The sequence below is a fragment of the Lontra canadensis genome, unplaced genomic scaffold (genome assembly GCF_010015895.1).
Source record: "Lontra canadensis isolate GAN:19392208 unplaced genomic scaffold, GSC_riverotter_1.0 scaffold2, whole genome shotgun sequence".
NCBI classification, from domain to species: Eukaryota; Metazoa; Chordata; class Mammalia; order Carnivora; family Mustelidae; genus Lontra; species Lontra canadensis.
Genome location: NW_022630996.1, coordinates 13,083,950 through 13,107,705, shown reverse-complemented (window position 1 = coordinate 13,107,705; position 23,756 = coordinate 13,083,950). Strand labels below are relative to the sequence as shown.

The following is a 23,756-nucleotide window of genomic DNA, read 5'->3' as shown; positions in this document are numbered from 1 at the left end:
TATACTTCATGAAGGGAAACTTAGACTCTTAAAGTCAATCAAGATACATTTTCCTGGGGCACCTGCGTGGCTCAGTGGGTTAAACCTCTGCTGTCGGTTCAGGTCATGATCCCAGAGTCCTGGGATCAAGCCCCGCATCAGGCTCTCTGCTCAGCAGGGAGCCTGCTTCCCCCCCCCCTGCCTGCCTCTCTGCCTACTTGTGATCTCTCTCTCTGTCAAATAAATAAATAAAATCTTAAAAAAAAAAAGATACATTTTTCTAATGTGGCATTCCACCGAAGTTGGACTGGCCTTCAAGAATCACATACTTCTACCTGTGTGTGAATTCTCCTTTCTTCTGTCTACATTAAGATCATAGGATAGATTTTTCTCAAATGAGGTTCATGATTTCTTAAGTGAATGATAAACGGGGAAAGGAGGGGGACACGGGTATAGAAGATGCTCATAAGCGAGCCTCTAAGTTACTGGAATCATTTTCAAGATAAACAAAAGTCCGGCCACAGCAAGCTGGGACATAATCTGCTGCACCTGTGGCTGCCCAGCAAGGCCCTGGGAAGGCCTCCTAAACCCACCCTCCATTCCCCACCTCTTTTCGGTTTCCTTCAGCATTTCTGTCACCCAGCACTGTTTCAAGGCTGCTTGGCATGTCTCTTGCCTGGAACCGAGCACACAGAAAATGCTTCAGAAATGCAGTCTTCTAAGTAAGTTCTGCATCCACCCCTATATGCACTGGACTCCCACCCTACTTCTGCTCTCATTTTGCCCTTTCCTAAAGATACTCAAGGAACTAAATCATAATGCTCCTGAAGTTCTAGATCTATGCCAAATGTAGAATGCCTGGCTCCATTATTCCCACTAGTGGTTTCATTCCAAGCTCCCAGGGAAGCGATTTGCAGGCCCAGTCAGTAGGAAGGATGGGTCCATGTCTCATACCAGAGGACACGATAATCTGGCCTTAACAACGTCTGGTGCATATAACTATAGAACAGAATCCCCGCTTATTCCAAGCATGTTCCCCTATAACCACAAGCCAACATGGAATAAAGTGCCCAGATGGGAAATTTACCTTTCAGCTCTACCTCCTACCCTGATAAGCTCAGTGTCAGAGACACAACACAACACATTTGAGCCGGCCCTGATCTGAGTCCAATGAGACTCAGAGATGGGATGTGCTTGTCTCACTTGCAAACTGGGATGGGTGATTCCCATCCCATGGAAGCTGCAGGCTAGGGTCCCCCTGCCACACCCTGCCCTTCCACCCCATGGGCCCTCCCCTGACTCACCGCGCTGCTGCAGGGAATGTCCTTCACCTTGAGCCAGGCTAGGTCCAGAGTACCCTCCCCCCGATAGCAGGACTGCAGCCGCTCCTTAATGCGATCGTTGATCTGCTTCAAGATGAAGATGCACAGGGCCGACTCGTCCAGGGATTTCATTTTCCGTTTCTGGCCCTTGGAGAAGACAGTGAAGAGGAGGTCATCCTCCGGACGGACTCCAAGGGTCCGGGCAAGCACGGCGCCAGCTTTGGACAGGTAGGCGGCCTGCAGCAGGCGGTACTCTACCCCACCGCGCTCACAGCCGATGGGCACCTCCACATAGGAGTTGAAGGCCGTGTCCTCCTTGCAGAGCCTCACGAGCTTGGAGGTATAGACCTGTTCTTTGGTGGTAGAGCCTGGTGGAGACACCATCTCAGGCTGGAGGGTCAAAAAGTAGACAAAATTGCCACTGCTGAAGCCATAGACATAGTAGATATCAAAGTCGGGGATGACGGTGAAGGTATCCGAAGGGATCTTAATCATAGAGGCCACAAATTCATCGTGGAAGACATAAGCAAACATGCCGTCTGCCTCTGAGTTCTTGGTCAGCTTCCGGCTGGAGATGGTAGGGAAGTACTCCGGCTTTCCATCCACTGCCGTGGCGATGAAGAGCTTGTCGTCCAGGTTGCTGTAGGAGACGATCACTCCAAAGACGGAGCCGCTCTCGTTGACTCCTGACAGGTAGTGTTCCTTCTTGTGGAAGGGCTCCCCCAGCTTGAAGAGGTCCTCAAGCCTGAGAAGCTTGCAGATGCCTTGGTAAAGGCTCCCACAGGCAATGAGCCTGTTCTCCTTGTAGTCTATCAGGAGCATCTTGTTGACATTGTTGGTGGTGGTCAGTGGTTCGTTACACGTCTGGACGATGCGGGGTGGGTAACACTTGGGGTTGTCCTCATCCGGCCCTGTCTGGTGGGTCACCAAGACCTTCAGGTCACTGGAGAGCTTGTAGATCCGGTTGACAGCCCCCAAGTAAATGTGCCCTGTCCTCTCGTCCACCACCAGGTGGTTGAAACCCTCGGCTGGCTCCCCACGGAATGTGACAAAAGACCGCTTCGGGGACGGTGGTGGGGGCTGCCGGGGGAGCAGAGTAGAGGAGCCCATCCCCACCATCAAGAGATGGGAGAGAAGGCAAGTCCAGTTCCAAGGCATGGCTTTCATTTCAGAAACGGGTCCTTGCGGCACAGCAGCACTCGGCACAAGTGTCCCCTCGGAGGGCCAGGACTCAGGAGGAGAGGCTCCCTGCAGGGGAAAGCAAGGATGTGATATTGGACAACAATGATAGTGGCTCAGTTCCCCCCACAGCTGGTGCGGCTGGACCTGGAAAGCCCTCTGCTCGTGCGGAGACAGAGAACTGCCACAGAGATGTTAAAGGCCTAAGGACTCTGCTGCCACACGTGTGGGGGAGCTGGGTGGCAGGAGGGCAACCTTGACAATAACAATAATGGTAATAACCATGATCATGGTGATGACAATGATGACAATAACCACTCGCTACCCGATGCCTGGCTTTGGAACAATCACTGTCCAGCACCTTCCAGAGACCATCTCATTCCATCATACAAACCCTTCAGTGCTGGGGACTCTTCCAGGTGCCCCTCCAGATCTTCTACCTGCCCTTCTCTGTACCTTGGAGGCTGACCTGGGTGGACTGTGCGTGCACAGGCTGCCTGCCCTCAGGCCTGGTGTGGTGCTCATAGCCGGGAGGGTCAGCAGAAAGCTGGAGGGGAGGGGACAGGAGGATGGGGGTGGGCTGCCTCACTGGCTGCCACCCTCACCCCCAGATCTCAGTGACCCTAGGCATGCCTCCCCATGCCACCTCTGTCTCCAGGTTCTGTGAACCACCTCCTGCCCCCTACCACTTGGTCCTAGAGGAGGTAATGGGGCTTGCTGTTCCTACCCCCAAATACCTCTCTGCCTTTTAAGGAGCCACACCTTTAGGAACTCTTTGTGAAGATTTCCTATATTAACCTTTGCACAAATAACCTGATTTGCATGTGGCATCTCCTGCTGGCACCCAGTTCTCTGAAGTCAGCAGTATGGCTGCAGCTTAAGGAAGTTATACAATTTGCAGAGCTGTAAGGGGGAGACGTGGATTCAAACCCGGGTGTGCAAGTTGATAGTAGGTTCTCATTCTTCACCGCTAATCCATCTCCGTTCACCCCAGCCTGGAGCAGTGGGGACGGACGCCAGCTGTGTTCACGCACAGCACAATAGTTCAGAAAGCCCTTTCCTAGGGGCTCTTACAGCCCCAGCCCTCTGGGTCTACACCTACACTTCTCCTTTGCACCTGCCCACTGCCAAGTGATGCACAGGGCTGATCCTTGATCCCTCTGTGGTGATTGGGTCATCTGGGTACACTGCCCAGCTCTGAGCCCTGATGTCATTTTAATGAGGCAGACCTTGGCTGCCTCTCCTACTGGGGCCTCTTGTGAGAGGTTTTCATTACAGGGAGAGAACAAACTGTTTAATTAGTTGTCCCATAAATGAATGAATGAATGAATGAATAACTCCCCTTGAGACAAAACAGCTCTTGGTCCTAACAGTCTCATTCATTTCTATTCAAGAGGATGGCTTCCTAGTTCTTCCAATTGGAGAGAACTAAGGGCAGGAATGGCCTACATCTTATTTGGGGGCATCTCCGCTTTGCTGAATTTCTCTCATTTACCCCCACATCCTCCATAACAAGGTGGTGGGAAGAGGTAGACCACAGAGCAAGAGAACGCCCCCTCCCACCGCCCCAACCACAGGGAGAGTCCACATTTCCATGAAGGCCAAGAGAAGAAAGGAGAAAACCAAGACTCGACGTCAGCTGAAATCCTGACAGAAAGCCCGGGTCCTCTCAAAGGCACACCAGAGGAGGGAGACTGGTTGTCTAGCCACAGCCCAGAACAGTTGTACTAGCCTGGGGCCTGCATTCATTCCCCCACGTGACAGATGTCGGCACGGGGCACAGTCGGAACGTGCAAAATGCTGTGGGATCCCAGGACAGCCAAGGCTGCAGGGACCCTCCAAGAACTCGGGGGGTCCGCTCAGGTAGATGCCACCAGAACCCTACTTACGCGGATAGCGGGCTGCTATGTGACAGATGGTAGAATGTGCCCATGAGGAACGCTGACTTCCAGCCTGGGGTGAGGGAGCAAGGAGAAGGCTGTGGGATGGCTGTGAACTAAGTGGGGACACGCGGAGCCGGAAGAGAAGGGCCTCCTTGGGGAGGGGTCAGAGTCGCAAAAGCCTGTCAGACGGCGCACACCAGGGACAGTCTGTCTGGAGCACAGGGTCGGGTAGGAGACAGGGCTGAAAGAGAAGTCCCAAGCCTCGTCAGGACATCCATGCGAGCTGGAGACTGTAAACTGCAGGGTATTGAGAAGGGGCACTTACGGGAAAAGAGCACAGGCCCCCAGAGAGGGGCCCCTGTCCTTGTACTGACTCAGCCTCTGCAGGAGCACTGGAGTTTGGGGCTGAGGGCCATGGGCTCCGTGGGGGCAGGGAGGCCTGTCGTGCTCGCTGGTGAATCCACAGTGCCAAGCTCACACCCGACATACAGCCGAGACTCAAGACCTGTTTTCTCCTGGGCAGAGAGAGGCACGGAGGAACGTCATCGTACCACGTACCAGGTACGTACCAGGCCCCACGTACGAGCCTGTGCGCTGACCCCCTTGCCTGATCAGCACAGCCGGGAGCTGGGCTCGGAGTGGTTTCACCTGCTTCCCTGGTGAGGTGAGGCGCCTTAGCTCTGGACTGGGATAATAAGTGGCAGGGTTGGGGCTGAAACCCAGGTCTGTATCAAACCACAAAATCCATAGTCTTTCTAGAGACACACAATTCTAGAGTCCAGAATACAGAGCACACAGAAGCCCTTTTCAATCTATGTAAGTCCCCAAAGAGAAAAACCCTGGGACAGCTCTGTAGGAGGAAGTCAAGCCCCTGGGACCCACAGAGCATAACCTGGCAGATAATATCCATCCCTCGGGCACCACTATTCACCTCTCAAAGTGTTCGTGATGGAAAGCACCTGGCCCAGGGCCTCCGGGCAGGCGAGCAGCAAGTACTTAGCAAACAATAGTTGTTGTTCTTGTTGACAAGACTGAAATGAGATGAACAGGGTTGGGATTATGATAACAAGATGGTACCTGATGGCACCATCTCAGCTGGAGAGATGAGGACTCGGGATGGCTCATCCTGAGCTGCCTGGGCCAATCCAAGTATCAGAGAAGAATCTAGAAGTCTTTCATCGGGAAGAGACAATCCAGGGTAAAGAGTTCCAATCCGTGATTTTAAAGACAAGGAACCTGTGATCCAGGGAAGTTAAATGATTTGCAGAAGGTCACATAGTGAGTTGAAGAAGGGGGCGGTGTGAATCTCGGGTCTCTGGACTCCCTGTCCAGTGCTCTTTCCACCACCTGCAGCCTGTCCTCCAACTTTGTCTGAACCCATTTCAGCACCTGCTCCCTGGCCTTTGTCTAGAGGAGCATGCTCTTTGGATGCCATATGTTCTTCTGGCTAACAGAGGTCTCAGAACGTTGCTGCCAACAACCAAATTCCAGCAGGGCTGGTAATCCTCATTCCAGACAGGCAGGTGCTGCCGGGGGCTCAGCCACCAGCTCTCTGGAGGGAACCTGCTGCAGTCCCTGTACAGGAACCTACCGGGGAGGGGGCGGGGGGGGGGGGGGAGTGTGCCTGCCACGCCCCCACCCTAACTGTCCACACTCACAGACCCACACACCAATCAATAGTTCTCCAGTTCATAAGAAGCCAGGCAAGGAAGCCTGTAATTATGAATTTACTGAGCAGAAAGGTGCCGGGGCTCTTTCTCCATCTTCTATTAGACAGTGAAATGAGACACAGTTATGCATCTCAAACACTTATCACCCTCATCTGGGGATGGTGAAATTACTGCGCCCGGAGAGGGGGGCACCCACAGAAAACAATAACATGTGATGGGAGTAACCAGCCTCATATTTTACACAATACGGGAGGACTGATTAGGAAACACGTAACAGAGAAATGGAAAAGAAAAGGAACAAGCAAGGGTGTGGGCTCCAGCTTGTCTGGGCTGGGTGTGACCCAACCGAAACGTCCCCTGCCCCCAGCTCTAAGATTCACAAGTGGGCAGAGTTGCCGGCCCTCTGCCCCCCAGGGCTGCCTGAGGCAGCTCTGTCCCCGCGGGCTGGCCTGCCTGGGCAGCTCCATTCCAGAACATCTGTCCTCGTAAGGTGGTGACCCAAGTTAGGAAAGCCTGCTCCCAATTCTAGGTCCTGCCTGTGACATCTTGTCTGGGGGCATCAATTAGCTGGTTTTAAAAGTATTGGAGGTAGCACCAGTCCATCTCTGATCCTTGAAGGCAAGTGACGGGACTGAGTCACCCCAAGATCGGCCCAAAGACCTTGCTGAACTAGCGGAGTGGGCAAGGGGCAGAAGGCTGGAGAACTGAAAGTCTCGGCATTGAACCCAAACATACCACACTTTTCCCTTCTTTGAAATCAGATTTTAATTCTGAATGATCTCGGGGGAGTTGGGACTCATCTTTAGAAGCCGATCATTATTTTGATTAAAGAAATTGGGACTGTCTTTGTTTTATGTGGCAAGTGTTGAAGAGCTCAAACTCATTTTCATGAAATAGCACCAGCCTCTCAGATCCCTGAGTGGTAGAGAAGAAAGTTATTATAGACTAGTTTAAAATGGCAATTACCTCATGAAATTACTTTAGAGTTTATAAGATGTTTTCATATACATCACCTTGTTCTGATTTTAGTATTCATGACAACCCTGTTAGGTAGAAGAAATATTTGTAAGTGTGTCTCTTTTACAAATAAGGAAACTGAGGCACAAACAGGTACAGGTGCGGGCTGAGGTAGCGCAAAGTCATGCTGGGACTTAGAAAGACCTTTGCTATGGGATGATAGAGCATTCTGAAGACTTATTCTGGGATGGTGTTTGAAAAGACCATCTCTACAACATACCGCGAATCCAGAAACCAACTGAGTGGGTCCCACGTGCTTTTTTATGAAATAAAATAGAGAAAAATAAGACTATGTCACATTGAGGAAGGATAACCACGATTTAGCGTGACTTTTATTTGAGCCATATATGTGTATGCTTTGAGTGTGATGTAAATGTATTTCTTAACGTTAGCCATTGTGATGGTTAATTTTATATGTCAACTTGGCTGGCCAATGGTGCCCAGATATGTGGGAAAACATTATTCTGGATGTCTCCATGAGGATGTCTTCAGATGAAATTAATATTTAAATCAGCGGACTTGGGGTGAAAGACTCCCCCACCCCCCGCATAAAGTGGCCATCCAAAGAGCTGAAGACTGACCTCCCCGAGCAAGAAGGAATTCTGCCAGCAGACAGCCTTTGGCTTTCTGCTGAGTCTGCAGTCTGTGGGCCCACATGGCTCTCCCCTGAGTCCCCAGTTTGTGGGCCTACTCTTACAGATTTTAGACTTGGAGCCTTGGAGCCTCCACAATTATATAATGTAATTCCTTAAAGGCAATCTCTTTCTCTACACACACACACACACACACACACACACACACACACACAGGGTTTCTGTTTCTTTGGAGAACATTGACTAATATAGTCATGATCAGGAAAATCTTTGAAAGACACTGTTAGAGATAGGGGACACTTTTTACTCTGGTACCATTCATTTACCCTCTAGGGATTCACCTCTTCATCCTCTCTCAGCCCAAAACCTTCTGAGCGAATGGCGTCTACTCCTGGTTCAAGGGAGAGCACATGACTTGGGTCCAAACCAATCAGGACAGAGCTGCTGGAGGGGTGGGGGAGGGGGTAATGTCCCAGTGATTGGTTCAGGGATGGATACCTGGTAAGGTCAGAATCTCTGAGAGGCCACAGGCTTTGGATGAGAGTGCTGAGGAAAAAGCTCTAGGTCTTCCATTAGATATGACCTTGGAAAAGCATTCACCTGAGAACTGTGAGCACCATCCTATAACCATGGGGGTGGCAGGTGGGGAGGGGAGCCTGAAGAGAATGAGCCCAAAGCACTGAGGAGAGCAGAGCTGAGCAAGAGATTGGAAATTACTGGATCCCAGATCCTGGTGACATCACACAGATGTCTAGATCAAGTGTGCTGAAACCAGCTCTATTGCTTACACTTTCCAGTTACATGAGCCAAAAATTCCCCTTCTGCATAAGCCAGTGTGGGTTCTGGAATTTGTTAAAGACAGAATCCTAACCCATTCACAGAAAAATCCAGACTTCCAGCTAAAAGACTAAAGTGTCTCTCCCCCCTTCCTCTCTAATAGACTATCCTTTCACAGGGGAAAGGAAGCATGCCAAAGAGTTCTCCACGTCCTGCTGGCTGAAGAAGAGGCTAGGGGAAATGAGTTTCCTAGCAGGGGTTGGCCAATGGAGCTCTGCAGAGCTTACTTATCTCCACAGAGATAACCTAGAATTCTGCAAACAGTGGCACTTTATTTCAGGTAAGATTTGGGTGTGTGACGGTGTTTGTATGTGTATTTGTGTGCTGACTTTCAGAATCCAACACAGTGCTCCTCTGTCTGCTGGGTGTTTGCTTTGAGGGCAGCGCTGGCAGGTCCCATGGTGAGACCCCATGGTGACTGTCCTAGCCTCTGTGTCTTCTGGATATGTGGTTTACACTCCCTGGGATCCCCACCCCTCAACCCTGCCTCACCTAGGATCACATCTCCAAAGAAGCCATCTCTGGCCTTGTGTCTGGTGTAGGATGCCCCTGTGATATGGTAGTAGATGAACCAGTGCCCCCCAGAGTCTCACACTGTACAAACTGCGCTGTATTTGTCCACTGATGCTATCCCCTCCCTAAAATGTGAGCTTCTAGAAGCCAGAAATTTATCTTTTACCATGATTATCTCCGCTTCCAATATCAGAGCCTGATACACAGGTATGTAATAATAGGTATGTAATACCTGATAATAGGTATGTAATAAATGTTTGAGAACACATGAATGAATGGATGAATAAGTGAGCGATTGATGAACGAATGAATGACCACTCCCCTGCCATGTGTCTGCAATGTTATCTGGGACCACCTACAGTGGAAGTCAGAGCAAACCTGGGTGCTGGGCCCTTTGTTCCAACAGTGACCAAACTCAAAATGCTAGTTTTGCTCTGCTCTGATCCAGCGCTTCCAACTACTTAAAATACTCAGTTTTGTCTGCTTCAAGCATGACTTCAAGTGCATCAAGGAAACTGTCTCTTTTATCCAGGATCTACAATGAGAGCTTTCAGTCTACCCACTGGAATATCATAGCAAGTTGCCTTGAGTCCCCAAATTAGTCTTTGAGAACCATCACTTACTCAGCAGTGAAAATCAGCACAGACCTTGTTGAGGACAGGGAGCAAACTTGCATTGAGGAAAACTTAGACGAGGTAGAAGACACAGTTGCTAGAATCAGCGTATATTCTTTCATCCAGCCAATGAATGTTGATTGAGCAAGTACTATGCAAGGGGTTCCAAGCTGGCTGCAAGAGGTTCAGACACTAAAGCAGAAGACAGTACCAAGCAGAAGACAGTACCCTCTTGGGGCACCTGGGTGGCTCAGTCGGTTAAGCATCGGACTCTTGATTTTGGCTCAGGTCATGATCTCAGGGTCATGGGATTGGGCTCCACATGGGGCTCACCCCCATGCTCATTCTCTCTCTCTTTCTCTCTCTCTCTAATAAATAAATAAATCTTTAAAAAAGAAGAAGAAGAAGACCTGCCCTCTGGTGACTAACAGTCTCCTATAGGACCCTCCAGCTGTCCCCCTTTGAGGTCATCTCCAGTCACTGGTTAAGCTCTGCAGAGCTCCATTGGCCAACCCCTGCTAGGAAACTCATTTCCCCTAGCCTCCTCTTCAGTGCCACACTAGACATGATTCATCTCTTGTCCAGGCAAGGCTGGAGGACAGGAAGCTAATGAACCACCAAAAATGGGTGCTTCCCCATCCATGCACCTGACAGTGTGAGGCTGTTGGTAAGAAGCGGCCACAAGCTATGGCCCAACTTTCCCAGCCTCTACATTTTCACGCAGTATCCAGGTGTGGCCCTGTGAAGAGTGAAGAAATGTCCTGGCTTCATCTGTACATCAAAACAGGTAGGAAATAGATAGGACTTCCCTACAGAGCCTTTCACTAGTGGGTTAAAGAAGATTCTGAGGTTCTATAGGAGGATGGAGCCCAGAGATGGAAGGACCCACACACGAAGGCAAGAGAGAAACCATTACTGGAACAAGGTTCTGAAATGGTGGATATGTGTGTGACAGCAGTTGGCAACACCCTAACACAGGCAGAACTAGCCAGCATTATCACACCTGGGATTCACAGCCCAGGCTGGGCACTGGGCAGGGAGCTCTGATCCTTGTAGTACATGAGGCTGCCCCTAGAGGGCACCCCCTTTAGGTGCCAGCCACCCCCTCCTTGTTCCCAAAGCCAGATTGCAAGTAGCTGTGCCTAGATGGGTAAGAGATGACCATGCCAATGTCTGTAAGGCAGAAAATTCTTCACGTTACTCAGTGGTCCTTCCAAAGTTTGAGGGCTAGGGAGGTGCTACGTGTGTGCAGCTGAGGGTAAGGAGGGGGACTGGGGAAACAGAGCCCAGGTCTTCTTCCTATTTAATTCAAGAAACACTAGATATCCAAATTAGCAAAACAGACAAATGCCTTTTTTAGATTCCTACTCTAGTTTGTAATCTATGCGCTCAGAAGAACATCCTCAGTAAGTAACCAGTATTTTTTTCCTGCCTGCTTTTCTCACATTAGACTCTTGGTTTCTAGAAGTGGGAGGCATGGCCTGTTACTTTATTTTTCTGAAGAATTATGATTTGCGTGTGACATCTGTGGTCTGGTCAGGCAGTGGCTGCCCCCAAAGGCTGTGATGGGCGCACAGCCCCCCGCCAGGGTTTCCTGCTGTCCCACCTCCTCATGGCTGTTGCAGAAATGAGTGCCACATTCATAAGAGGAATAGTGCCTGAGGGTGGGGATGTCACAGTGCAATCCATCACCACCGCTAAGAGGGGAAAATCAAGCCAAAGCAACTGCCATCCCAAGAGAAGGTCACAGCACTGTCACGGGACAGTCATATGTGCATGGGGGACTCCGAAAGGTCAGTGTGGCCATAACCCAGCGCAAAACCAGAATGCAGCAAAAGCTAGGGCAGGTCGTGAGCCCAGGTCGTGAGCCCAGGTCGTGAGCCTGCTTTCCCTCTGCTCTGCTTCTATTCTTTGGAGCAATGAGAAATGTGACATTGGTGGCTGGGGGAAGGGCTGAAGAAGGGCATAAGGGACGGGGAAGAGGGAGTTCTGGGGAGCCAGGCACAGACGTAGAGTCCCTGTGCCTCCAGGCAACCAGCCCTGGTCCCCAGGAAATTCAGCACCAAGCTCAGCTGCTCAAGGCTCTCTTAATCCTCATTTCCCCGTTTATTAAAGGGGGCTGGGGAACCGTGATTACCATGGACAGAGCCTTTGGAACCAGCCTAGAAGGAGCCTCTGCAGGAGGGTGAGTCTGTGAGCCGCCCCCATTCAGAGATTAGGTTGTCCCTGGACCCCTGAAGCCCCCATCTATGGTTTCCCCTCCCCCAGTCCTCCCTGTCCTTGGCCTTGAGGGAGCCTCCCAGGGACAGAACCACCTTTCCCTGGCCAAGTCTGCTGTGTTCCCAGCAGAGCTGAGCCAGAGCTCCAGCGCGTCCAGGCAGCCCAAGATGGAACTCTATTATTACATCGCAACGGCCCTTTATATTCTAGGCACTGTGCTCCGGGTGGGGGAGTCGCTAAGCAATGACTCTCTTTACTCCAAGTCTGGCTGTGAGGCTTTAAAAACACAACATTCTCAAGAGCAGCCTGAGCTGGGAGGACAGAATCGTAAACTTTCCAGTGTCTCATTTAAAGACACAGGCTGGCTGGGAATCTGGGGTCTGATGCCCCAGCTGGACTTGGCATGCGTGTGGCCTGGGGAGGGCGGGCTGAAGGCTGGCCTGGCTGACTGATTGTCATCTGGAAAGGAAGCTCACTGCAGCAATTCCTGGCGCATTCCCCTTAGCCCGGCCATCCTCTGCCTGGACCCCTAGCCTGGCAGCAGTAAGTGAAACCACGATATGTGGCTTCACCCTAACTAGCGCCTCCTCCCCAGACCCTCCTCTCCTCTCTCGGGCAGGGAAAGAAGTGGGATCTCCTTAGCCCACGGTGGTGCACAGTTCATGTGTCAGCCAAAGTCACCCATAAAAGCCTCCTTTCTCTGCATCACCTCAGCAAGGATGCTACAGAAGTCGGGAATGGCCCTCTCAAAGGGTCACAGTCCTGTGGCCCTTCTCCCTTAATGCCTTAGTTCCTCCATCTGTAAAATGGTGTTTCTGAAAATAGGGTGATGCAATGAGAGATCACCAAGTTTCTTCTTGGGCTAAATTGAGGAAAAGTGAGAGTAAGGCATTTAGACCTCAGGGAACCCAGACCCCCAGTGATGCTGCAAGGGTCCCTCCAATGGCGCATGTGGCAGAGACACATAGTGGAATGGATTACAACACCCGGGGCCGGGGCGGGGTGGGGGTGGTGGTGGTGGTGTTGACTGGAAAACAAAACATCGACCGCTGAAGTTTCTCTCTTGAGGCTCTTCCCACCTGGCTTTGTAGTAGCCTAGATCTAAACTGTGGGGTGCCTTGGGGGAACCGGCCACAGTCGGGTTCCACAGTCTGCCCACTAAGGATGTGGGGGCACTTGCGTTTCAGGTGGGCCTCAGTCACCCTCCCTGAGCCCATTTTGTCTCTCATAATAAGGAAGGCTCGAGTGGGATGCACTTTGTCAGCTCAGGTTCTGGCCCATTGCACCGAGCCAGATCCAAGGGAGCAAAGCTAACCCTGCAGGGGAGGGGCCTTGGGTTGTTCCGGCTTCGGGGGACCCCCACCCACAATAGCTCCCCGAAGAGTTGGTAGGAGCCGCAGCTCCCACACCCCAGCCCAAGGGCTTAATTTACACCCATGACAGAGTGACAGTGTCCATTCCCTTCCCTTCCCTTAGCAAGAAAATAAATGGAAACAGGAATGAAGGTTCCCTTCCTTAGATAAGTGTGAAATCTCTAACTAGAATTTTCTAGCTGAAAAAAAGGTCAACAGGTTTGGAAAGATGCCAAATACAGGATGCTGGGGGAACCCTGCTGGGAGCCCACTGCTCTTAGATCCTTGGCCCGCAGCCTCTCCCCCAGTTGGCATTTGGTTCCCCAATGGCTCCCTGACCCCAGGCCCTGTAACTGCTGCCCCCAGCAGAGCTAACCCCTTCTGCCCCCACAATCTTCATATAAGGAACCCAGTAGCCCCAGCATTGAGCAGCACCATGAAGGAGCAGCCTACTGGGGGAATGTTTGGGCCAAATGACAGTACTTCTGTCATTAAATGACAACTTCTGTTGTCATTTAATATCTAGTGGGAGGGCCCTATCCTCAGTCCCCTACTTGTCCTTCTACCTCCTCCCTTTCTTTTTCAATTCCAGGGAAAATCAGGAAGTGAACAGTTGTCTCCCTTGCTGGTCTATATTCATGTAATTAGTGCTATTTAATTCCACGATGAGCCAAAGCTCATAAAATACAAAACATATTTCAGCTGCGTGCTGCAAATCTTGGCAGAAATCTCCGTTGCAGCCGGAAGCCGAACAGAGCTATATTTGCTCCTTAAAAAAAAAAAAAAAAAAAAGTTCAGAATGATTGCAGCAAAGTTCTGGGGCCAGACACCACTACCTGGAAATAAGCAAGGAGGGAGGCTAAGAGGAGGGTTTAATGTCTTAAAGTTTGGAAATAATTCCATCACCATGACAACACTGGATTTTTAAAAGTGTTTAGTATTGATCGAGTAATGCTAGCATAGTATGTTATTCCTCCCAAAGAACTTATTGTTGGCCCACCCCCCTGCTTATTCCCATGTGCTTGAAGGTACTGGGTCCCCAGCAGGAGGGATGTGGACTACTGAGTCAGGTCTCTGTCCCACCTGCTGGGCACATGACTACAAGCTAAATGACCAGAGAGGTGTGTGACTTCTGGAAACAATTCTAAATTAATTCACACATTCCCATCTCCCAGTTCCTTCTCTGCCCAACCCCACTCTGCTGAAATCCCACCCAACTTCTGTATTTATACCAGCAACCCATGAGGTGAGGGGCAGCCAATCTCAACCCCCATCCCATCACTCTTTCACAAGCAAGGCACAGCATAGTGAAGACCCTCAGACACCATTCTCTAAGGCGTCCATCTCAACGCAGCAACAGACCATGGGCCTCAACAAGTCAACTTCTGCCCTCACATCAATGTCAGGCCCTCTTGCCTGCACCCCTGACAGCACAGGTTCCCTCCCCTAGCAACCCTATGAATTAGTTGTGCCTTCCTCCTCCTCCAGGAGACAAGACGACAGATGGGGCACAGTGCTGGAGGGCCCAGGGCAAGGCAAGGCAGAGGAAGATTCACGTTGAATGCTGCTGACTCCCCATTTCAGGACTGCTCAGAAGTTGTGTCACTGGGGACACAAGAGTCCAAGAGATGGATCCAAGGTGCGACAGAGGGTCAAATCCCCTGCAAAACCGAGGAGGCCTTTAAGTACACTCACTGCTTTTATGAGTCTGCTCTGCACACTGCTCAGTGGACGGAAACACGAAATTCTTCTCCCAGAGAAGAAAACACCAGCCAGCGGCACCCACCTCCTCCTCTTACACCACCTGGAATTCCACGCCCACCACCTCGCCTTTGTGTGTAAACCTTGCCTTCCCCAAGCTCCTTCATATGCAATACACACTCATGACTCCAAAACTACATATTCATCCCTATCCAACCCCTGATTGTTGTTGTCCAGATGGGGACATGGAACACAAGTTGATGTTGTCATTTACAGAACATGAATGCCAACATGAATGTTGACATTCAGAGGATGTCATTAACTTGCCCAAAGCCATACTTTTCATGTCTACAACTCAGAGATCTTCGGACATATCCTATACTTCCCTGTAAACCACAAAGTCACCCATCAGACTTCATCACTGAAGAATGTAGGTCAAAAGTAGGAGGGCGGATGAATCTAGAAGGCCCCATGACACATATGTGCTTGTTAAGTGGGAGGAGAAGAAAGCCTTCTAGACTATTCATGTATAAAAATGAAACTGGAGTATCATTACCTTGATAGGCCTTGATAACTTGCATCTGAAGAAGAGATCCCTTCCCTCCATGCCAGGGAGGTAGCACAATTGGGCAAGGCCTGGGTGGCTAAGGGATGATATGAGAGGGGCCAAGCAGCAAGCAGGGAAGGTGACCCAAGTCTGTTCATGGATTTGCTCAGCAACACCTACTCAGCTCCTACTATGTACCAGGAACCCAGGTTCTAAGAGGGCATGATGAGTAAGAAAAACAAGTCTTTGCTATCACAGAGCTTAATAGGGAGAAAGACCATGATTAAGAAAAAGTAAATATTTTCAGATAGCACTAAAATTTAAAAAAAAAAAAAAAAAAGGAAAACACACTCATTTGATATAGAGTCACGTATGCAGGGGCAGGGTCCCCAACTGGAGTGACCAGTGGAGGTCTCTCTGAGGTCATGTTTGCAGGGGGCTAAAGAAATACCAAGGAGGAACCAGCTTTGCAAAGATTTGGGGAAAGGGCCTTCCAAGCCAAAGGAAAAGTGAATGCAAAAACTCTGAGGATGTGCAGACTTAGCAAGGAAAAGGCAGAAGGCTGAGGGTCTGGAAGGCATTGATGAGCAGAGAAGTGTGAGTGATGTGGTCCGAGAGGAAGGCAGGGGGCAAATGACAGAGGGCGTTTAAAACCATGGGAAGAAATACGAATTTCATTCCAAAAGGTATGGGAGGCCATGAAAAGGGTTTAAGCAAGGTCAGGTTTATCATTCACAAATGCAATCTGGCTGCTAGATGGAGAATGGTTTATGGGTGGAAGAGAAGACCTGCAGTTCATGGAGGGGTGATGGTGGCCTGGCTTGGGTGTTGGTGCTGAAAACAGAGGACCTGCTTCAACAGGGCGTCCATCTCAACGCCTAGAGAAATGAGAGGGGAGGAAGAGAGGGAAAGTCATGACGCCTCCTTGATTTTGGCTTGAGCAATGGAACTCGGTGGATAGCAGTGCCATGTTCCTGATATGGGAAAGACTTTGCAGGGGAGCAAAGAAGTCAACAGTTCTGTTTGGGGCATCAAGGGCAAGGTCATCTGCAAGCCAGCCCTGCCCAAGTTGATGTGAAAGAGAATCATGGAAAGAAGTAGTTGTCAGAGAACCCATTGGTGTGGTCTGCATAAGGCACCTTATTTAAACGCTCCCAAGAGGATGCAAAACTATTTCCTAGATGAGAAACTGATTCTCAGTGAAATATAAAATGAGGCAAAGACCTGAACCTAAGCCTACAGAATGCCCCCTAGTCATCAGGGGTTCCTCCTTGTGAGAGTCGCCTGATCACGTAGATGGCGCACCAATGATCTCAACCTCAGGAAAGTGATGCCAAAAAAAAAAATTAAAAAATATTTTCCCTAGGGACCTAGCATTTTACACCTATTTCTGTGTGTGAAAGGAGCACTCTCACATCAAAATTTCAATTTTACTAAAGGAAATTTGCAAAGGCTTACAAAGTATGGGCCAATTTGTAAACTTCATAAATTTCCAATCAAAATTAATAAGATTCAAGGAGCCAAGATGGCAAAGGCTAATCAGCTTCGGTCACAGTCTTAGCAAAAAGCTCTCTCTTCACTCAAAGTTATAAAGAGCATCCTGGGCACTCACTTATGCAAACCATCAAAGGTCTGATGAGCAGAGTTTGACAGAAATTACACTGAAATCAAAAGAACTCAGATGGAGGACAAGATTTTTTTTTTAATCAACTTTTTAAAAACTTGTGGTAAAATGGACATTACACAAAATTTACCATTTTAACCATTTTTAAGGGTATGGTTCAGGGCATTAACCACATTCACATTATTGCACAGCTATCACCACCATCCATCTCCAGAGTGTTTCCATCATCCGCCACTGAAACCCTGTCCCCATTCATCGCTAACCCCCCAAACCTCCCTCCCTTCAGCCCCTGACAACCATGCTTCTGCTTTCTGTCTCTATGAAACTGACTACCCTAGGGACCTCGGATAAATGGAGTCATACGGTACTTGCCCCAGTGTGTCTGGCTGGGTTCACTTAGCACAATGTCTTCAAAGCTCCCCCAAGCTATAGCATGTGGGGTAAGATGGTTTTTAACTAAAAAAAAAAAAAAAAAAAAAAAAAGAAAAGAAAGGATTCTCCCTTCAAAAGTACTTTCCTGGATTTTAAGTAACCCCTGTTTATAGTTGCCACTTCATGGACACTGGAGAGAATGGGAAGAAGTGTTGACATGAGAAACTGGTATGGACAAATGCCCGTCAAACTTTCTGCATGAAAGCATGCCCCCTTTACCTAACCTGCAACTCCAAACCCACACAATTATATGAATACAGCACTGAAAATACATCAGTCCTTCCCAAAGCTCTGCCCTAAAAGGGTCCCTGCTTAAGCTAGTTTGGGAAGCACCCAGTCACCCTCTTGGAGAGCCAACATGCACATCAGCTCATTAAAAGTCCCAAGAAGTCCTTTGCTAAAGACACCTGTTGTAGGATTCTTAACCAGGGTTTCTCAAATGTGTTTGACTAAGGAATCCTTTATTGCATAACACCTATTACTATCTCTAGGAATACTGTTCCATGGCACACACTTTGGGAAATGTTGGTATGCTGGCTTCTGTTCCTCAAAACAATTTTACATCTATTTTCTCACTTAGTCTTTATAAAAACTCTGTCAAGTAGATTGAGAAATTTAAGATAATTTGCTTTGCTTACTGAAAAAGAAAAAAGCTTTCGAGATCCAGGTCTGCAAAGAAAATCTCTAGTTGAGGAGAAGCAGCTAGAGCAAATGATTGAGACCCTGTGGCCTTGATTTCCCCTTTCTGCTGAAGGCCCACTGATGTAATACAGTGTGTCCCCCATCACCACGGCCCCATGGGTACTTAGCACCCTTCCCTTTAACCTCCCGGCAGAACACCACACACCTGTTACAACCCACTTCTCCAGGTTCCTCTCAGCACAGCTGAGAGAGGCCGCAATTTTCTCTGTGATTACATGGAATCGACAGGAAAACAAAATAAACACAGAGAAAGGAAGAAGCATAAAATGAGCCTATCTAAACAAAGTATGGGTTTCTGCTTCCTCTCTTCCTAACTCGTTCCCAGACTCAAAGACCCTGTCATCCTCCTCTCCAAAGAGCTGGTTCAACTTCAGAGCCCCTCATCCGGATGGCCCACTTCCTCGCTGCTTGTGAAGCAGGTGTTTCTGGTGATCCTCTGGGGCTGCCGTTTTATTAAGAGATAATGACTCGTCTGTCCCGGTCTTGGGTGTAAAGCTATTTATGTTCATGGAGAGTGAACATCCATGATGTAAGTCATCCAGGTAAGAGATGGCTACCTACACAGGTCGCCAGGACTGACAGCACATCTTTGCAGGTAGGAGAGGGAATCCATCCTTCTTCGGGCCTCAGTCTTTAAGCCTAAACTTTGAGAGATGTAGATCAGGTCTGGCTCAGGGTCCAAAATGGACAGTTATCCATGGAGGCACAGTAGGCGTTAAATTGGGGTTTCATCCACTGATAAAGCAAAATAAACCCTAACTTGGAAACCACATTGACTTGTTATAGTACCTTCATTTATTTCCCTTTTATTACCCCCAGGCCCCTAGCAAAGTCCTGTTTAAATGTCCAGCCTTGTCTTAGCTGTGCTATTAGATAGTAATGGACAGTTGTAAATTCATACTTGGGTTGAGGTTACAAGGAGGATATACCTTGTTTTCAGGAGCCACATGTCCCGAGCTGCACACACTGGTAGGGGGATTGAGATTCGGGGCCAGGAGATCTCAGTGCCCCTCCTCAAGTGGAGGTTCTCCTTCTGTATCCTAGTCTGAGCAAGACCACACTTCCCTTACCAAACATGTCTTGCCACCACCTCCCAGGGGCTACTGTCTCAGATACCCGACGGCCTCCCCAGCTTCTAGATGCTTCAGGCAGGAGTCATCATCTCTATTTAGATGAGGAAACAGGCTCAGGGAGGTTAAAGGCCTTTGCCAGGGCCACAGAGAAAAGGGGTGATCAGCACCTACCTCGAGTAAGGGCAATACGACATGGCCAAATGTCAAATGGGCACAGAAAAATGAACTGAAAAGAAATGAAGCAATCACCAAGTGAACTGAGGAACAGGAGGCAGTTGGCAGTGAAAAATCAGTGAGGCAAAATGCTCAGCCTGGAAAGATCGATGTGGCAACCGACCAATGGCCTGCATTCCCCCCTGAAAGGACACTCGACCACATCACACTCACATTTGTATTTGCCTGGCCCAACTCCCCACTCCACCGGCCAGCACACTGCCCAGGTGCCAAACTCAACCTCCACCCAGGCACCCACCTGACCTAATCAACATCTTCAAACAGAGCCGAGAGGTGGCTGATAGAGTCTGCACACAAAGGCTACAGAAAGAAGGCCCTGAAACAAGGAGATAAGGTGACCTTCTGAGAATTAATTTCATAACAAGACATCCACACAGAAGGGCCAGATATCTGCAGAAGCCACCTTCCAGGGGCAAGGAGTCCCGAAATCACTGATGAAAGAGCAGGGAACTGAGGCCCACTCAGCTGACACAGCCTCTTCCCCCAACAAGAATATAACTCAAGAAAGCTGTCCTCTGAAGAGTGTGGATGAAGAAGGTGTTAACCAACTCAGGGTGGTCGGTCCAGAGTACAGAGCAAAACAGCAACAACTGTTGGTTTTCAATCTTATACAAACCAGGGAAAGAGAGAGTGAGCTGTGGTGGCTTCCAGATGGGAGTACATGGTTCCACAGGAAGCACACTCCAAGAAGAGAAGAGAGCTGCCCATAAGACTTCTCCAAGAAATGGATGACATGGTTCTCAAAATGGTTCCAGTGCCATGCTCCTCTGGGAGGCAGCTGACTCCCCCAACTCTTTCCAACTGATATAACCCCTAACTTTATTTAGGAGTTCACCTCTGGGGCCCCACCTCAGAAGGGGGTTGTGTCATGATTGGAACCAGCCAGTGATTCTTAGCCCCAGTGGTTAACCAAGATGGGATTAAGCCAATCGTGGTGGTATCCTTTTCCTCTGCCAGTCATGAGTTTCAGAACATTCACAGGATTTAAACTTGACCAAATGGACCACGTGAGAAGTCTGTTGGAGATGTGAAGGAGCACCCCTTGTCCTTATTTGCTTAACACCCGCAATGGGGTCAACTGTTGCAGACTTCTCCTGACCAAGAGGGGAGACATCACCGATATGCCCACAATGGCTGAGCAGGGACAAAAGTGCCAACAGCTGAAAGTATGTGAAGGCTGATCACATCTGACTGACTCACCCACTACACCTTCAGGTTACAGGTGTGCTCTCTGGAGACCTTGCTGTCATGAAGGTCATGAAGGGTGTCTAGGGGAGCAAGCACCATACTTTCATGAGTTAGATGGGAACAGACTCCATTACAGTGAAAAAGGTAACATTTTACCTTAACTGCCAAAATCCTAGGGAATTAGAGTGAATTAGTCCCAAGAATCTGTTAATCTCTGGATACATTGGCAAAGTCAGCCCCCGATCCATGGTAATCCCACCCTGGGAGACCCCACCTGGAAGCCACCGGCTGCCGGCATGCTGGTGTGACCTCGTTTAACAGCAATTGAAGGGAATAATGGAAAAACACATACTACCTTATAGTCTCCACGCTACATTACATCTACTCAAGTCCCTTACCCACTATCTGGATTGGTGTCCTTGTCTCTAAACAAGCCATATCTTTCTTACCTACCTCACAGTATTTTTGAAAGACTGAAAGGAGAGCAACATGAAAAATACAAAGGGATAGATAAACCATAGAATTTTGAATAAGAAGAAAATCATCCCAACTTACTGAGCATCAGAATCACTGGGGTGAGGGGAGCTTTTTAAAAAGCACAGACACCAGGATCCCACCCCGGGAAACTCTCATTCAAAGGATGGGGGATAGACATCAGTATTTTTCAAAAAGCAGTAATTATTCAAAATTAACTATAAAGTAATTATCAAGATGTTACTTTTTTAAAAAGCAATAATCACTTGCTTCCCAGGTGATTATTCTAATATGAGGCCAGAGTGGATGAGAACCCCTGAGAGCAGGATTCTGTCATGTGCAGGTCAGAAAGAAGCCCAGGGAAGTGAAGAGGCTGTTCAAAATCAGCATCCACCAACGGAGTCAGAGCACCAGGGGTCTGGCCTCCTGAGGCCCGGATTACATCTTCCCATGATGCCTCAGTGTCAACTGCAGGGTATTTAGAGCATTACTATTAACAGGCAGGAAGACCAAGGACAGGGAGGAGGAATTACAAAGGTCATGAGGAAACTTTGGCAGGTGATGGGTTTGTTCATTATCTTGATTGTGGTGATGATCTCACAGCTATTTCCACATGTCAAAACGCATTAAATGGTATACTTTAAAGTTGTAGTGTATGGCATATCAATCATATCTCAATGGAACTATACCTTAAAAAATGCACGAGGGGCACCTAGGTGGCTCAGTCGGCTAAGAGGCCCGCTCTTGATTTTGACTCAGGTCATGATCTTGGGGTGGTGGGATTGAGCCCTGTTTTGGGCCCTGTGCTCAACATGGAATCTGCTTGAGGATTCTCTCTCTTTGCTCCTCTCCACCATCACCCCTCCCTTGTGCTGTATCTCTCTTTCTAAAATAAATAAATAAATCTTTCCCAAAAAATAGACTAAAAAACACAACATAGAGAATGGGAGAAAATGCTTGCAAATCACACATCTAATAAGGGTCTAGTATTCAGAATACATAAAGAAGTCCTGCAACTCAACAGAAAGACAAAGAATCCAATTTAAAATTGGGCAAATGACTTGATGAGACATTTCTCCAAAGAAGATAGACAAATGACCAATAAGCACATGAAAAGATGTCATCAGGGAAATGCAAATCAAAACCACAATGGGGTACCACTTCACTTCTAACCAGGATGGCTACAGTCAAATGAAAAATACGAAACGTTTTTAAGGATGTGGAGAAATCGGAATGGGTGAATATTGCTGGTGGAAATGTAAAATGGCTCAGCTGCTGTGGAAAACAGTTGGGTGGTTCTTCAAAAAGCTAAAAATACAATTACCATACAATCTGGCAACTCCACTCCTAGGTATGTACCCAAAAGAGTTGAAAAAAGGGCCTCAAACACATACGTGTACACCAATGTTCATTTAGCCAATGTTCAAGAGCCAAAAGGTGGAAACAACCCAAGTACCCATCAGCAGATGAATGGATACACAAAATGTTGTGTGTCCATATAATGGAATATGACTCAGTGATTTAAAAAAGAATGGAGTTTTGATGTATGTTACAATAGGGATGAACCTTAAAAATATTCAGCTAAGGGAAACAAGCAAGACACCAAAGGAAAATATTCTATGATTCCATTCCTGTGAAATATCTAGAATATGCAAATTCATAGAAACAGAAAGTAGGTTAGAGGTTACCAGGGGCTAGTGGGAGAGAGAAAGAGGCGGTTATTGTTTAATGGGTAGAGTTTTCGGTGGGGAAGATGACAAAGTTCTAGAGATGGATGGTGGTGATGGTTGCACAACATTGCAAATGTAATTAATACCACCGAGTTGTACATTTTAAATGGCAAATTCTATGTTTTATATATTTTACCAGAATAATTATTTTTAAATAGACTCACAGTAGTCCTCTGCGATTTAGCTTTCACAGTGATCCTCTGTATTTGTAGAACATGTTACAAATTCATTAATAACAAGGAGAATGTTTAGGGAGGTCCGATGTGCCAAGCACTCTATATGAATTACTTCATTTGTTTTTCCTAACAGTCTATAAGGTAGATACTATTATGAGCCTCATTTTATAGGTAAGGAAAGTGAGTTCCAGAGAGAGCTAAAGAGATGTTCAAAGCCACAAAACCAGAGTGTCACAGAGCAGGGGTTTTCACCTGGGAACTTGCTAGAATGCAAATCTGCAGGCTGCACACCAGACGTAAGGGACCTGTGTTGAAACAAGGCCTCCAGGTGTTTGTGAGCACACTTAGGTTTGGGAATTGCTATAACAGACTAAGACAGAGTTTACATACGAGCCTGAATGCTTGAGTGCTATGATAAGCAGCAGAGGCTCTCAAACTTGACCATGCATTGCTGAATCACCTGGAAAGCCCTCCCTGATCTTTTGATTCGGTGGGTGTGGTACATGACTTGGTCATTTGGAGTTCTTACAAGTTCTCAGGTGACACTGTAATTTATCTTATCACTGTCTCATTTTTCTCACTGGCTTGGGTATTTTTAGTCCCATTTTGCAGGTGCAGAAACTTAAAAACAGAACACACATGCTAGCACCACCAAAGGAGTTATCACCTGGACCTAGAACCTGAGTTCAGTGCTCC

At 48.3% G+C, this 23,756-nt stretch overlaps 1 protein-coding gene across 4 annotated transcripts in view; it reads right to left on the bottom strand.

The window, feature by feature from the left end:
• The window catches only part of PLXNA4 (plexin A4), a 417,569-nt gene that overhangs the window by 352,540 nt on the left and 41,273 nt on the right, over positions 1-23,756 (bottom strand). For all 4 annotated transcript variants that reach the window (XM_032869062.1, XM_032869068.1, XM_032869077.1 and 1 more), the window contains exon 2: positions 1,284-2,549. In XM_032869062.1, coding sequence (XP_032724953.1) covers positions 1,284-2,468 — 1,185 coding nt within the window. In that variant the 5' untranslated portion in view covers positions 2,469-2,549. The remainder of the gene's footprint in view (positions 1-1,283; positions 2,550-23,756) is intronic.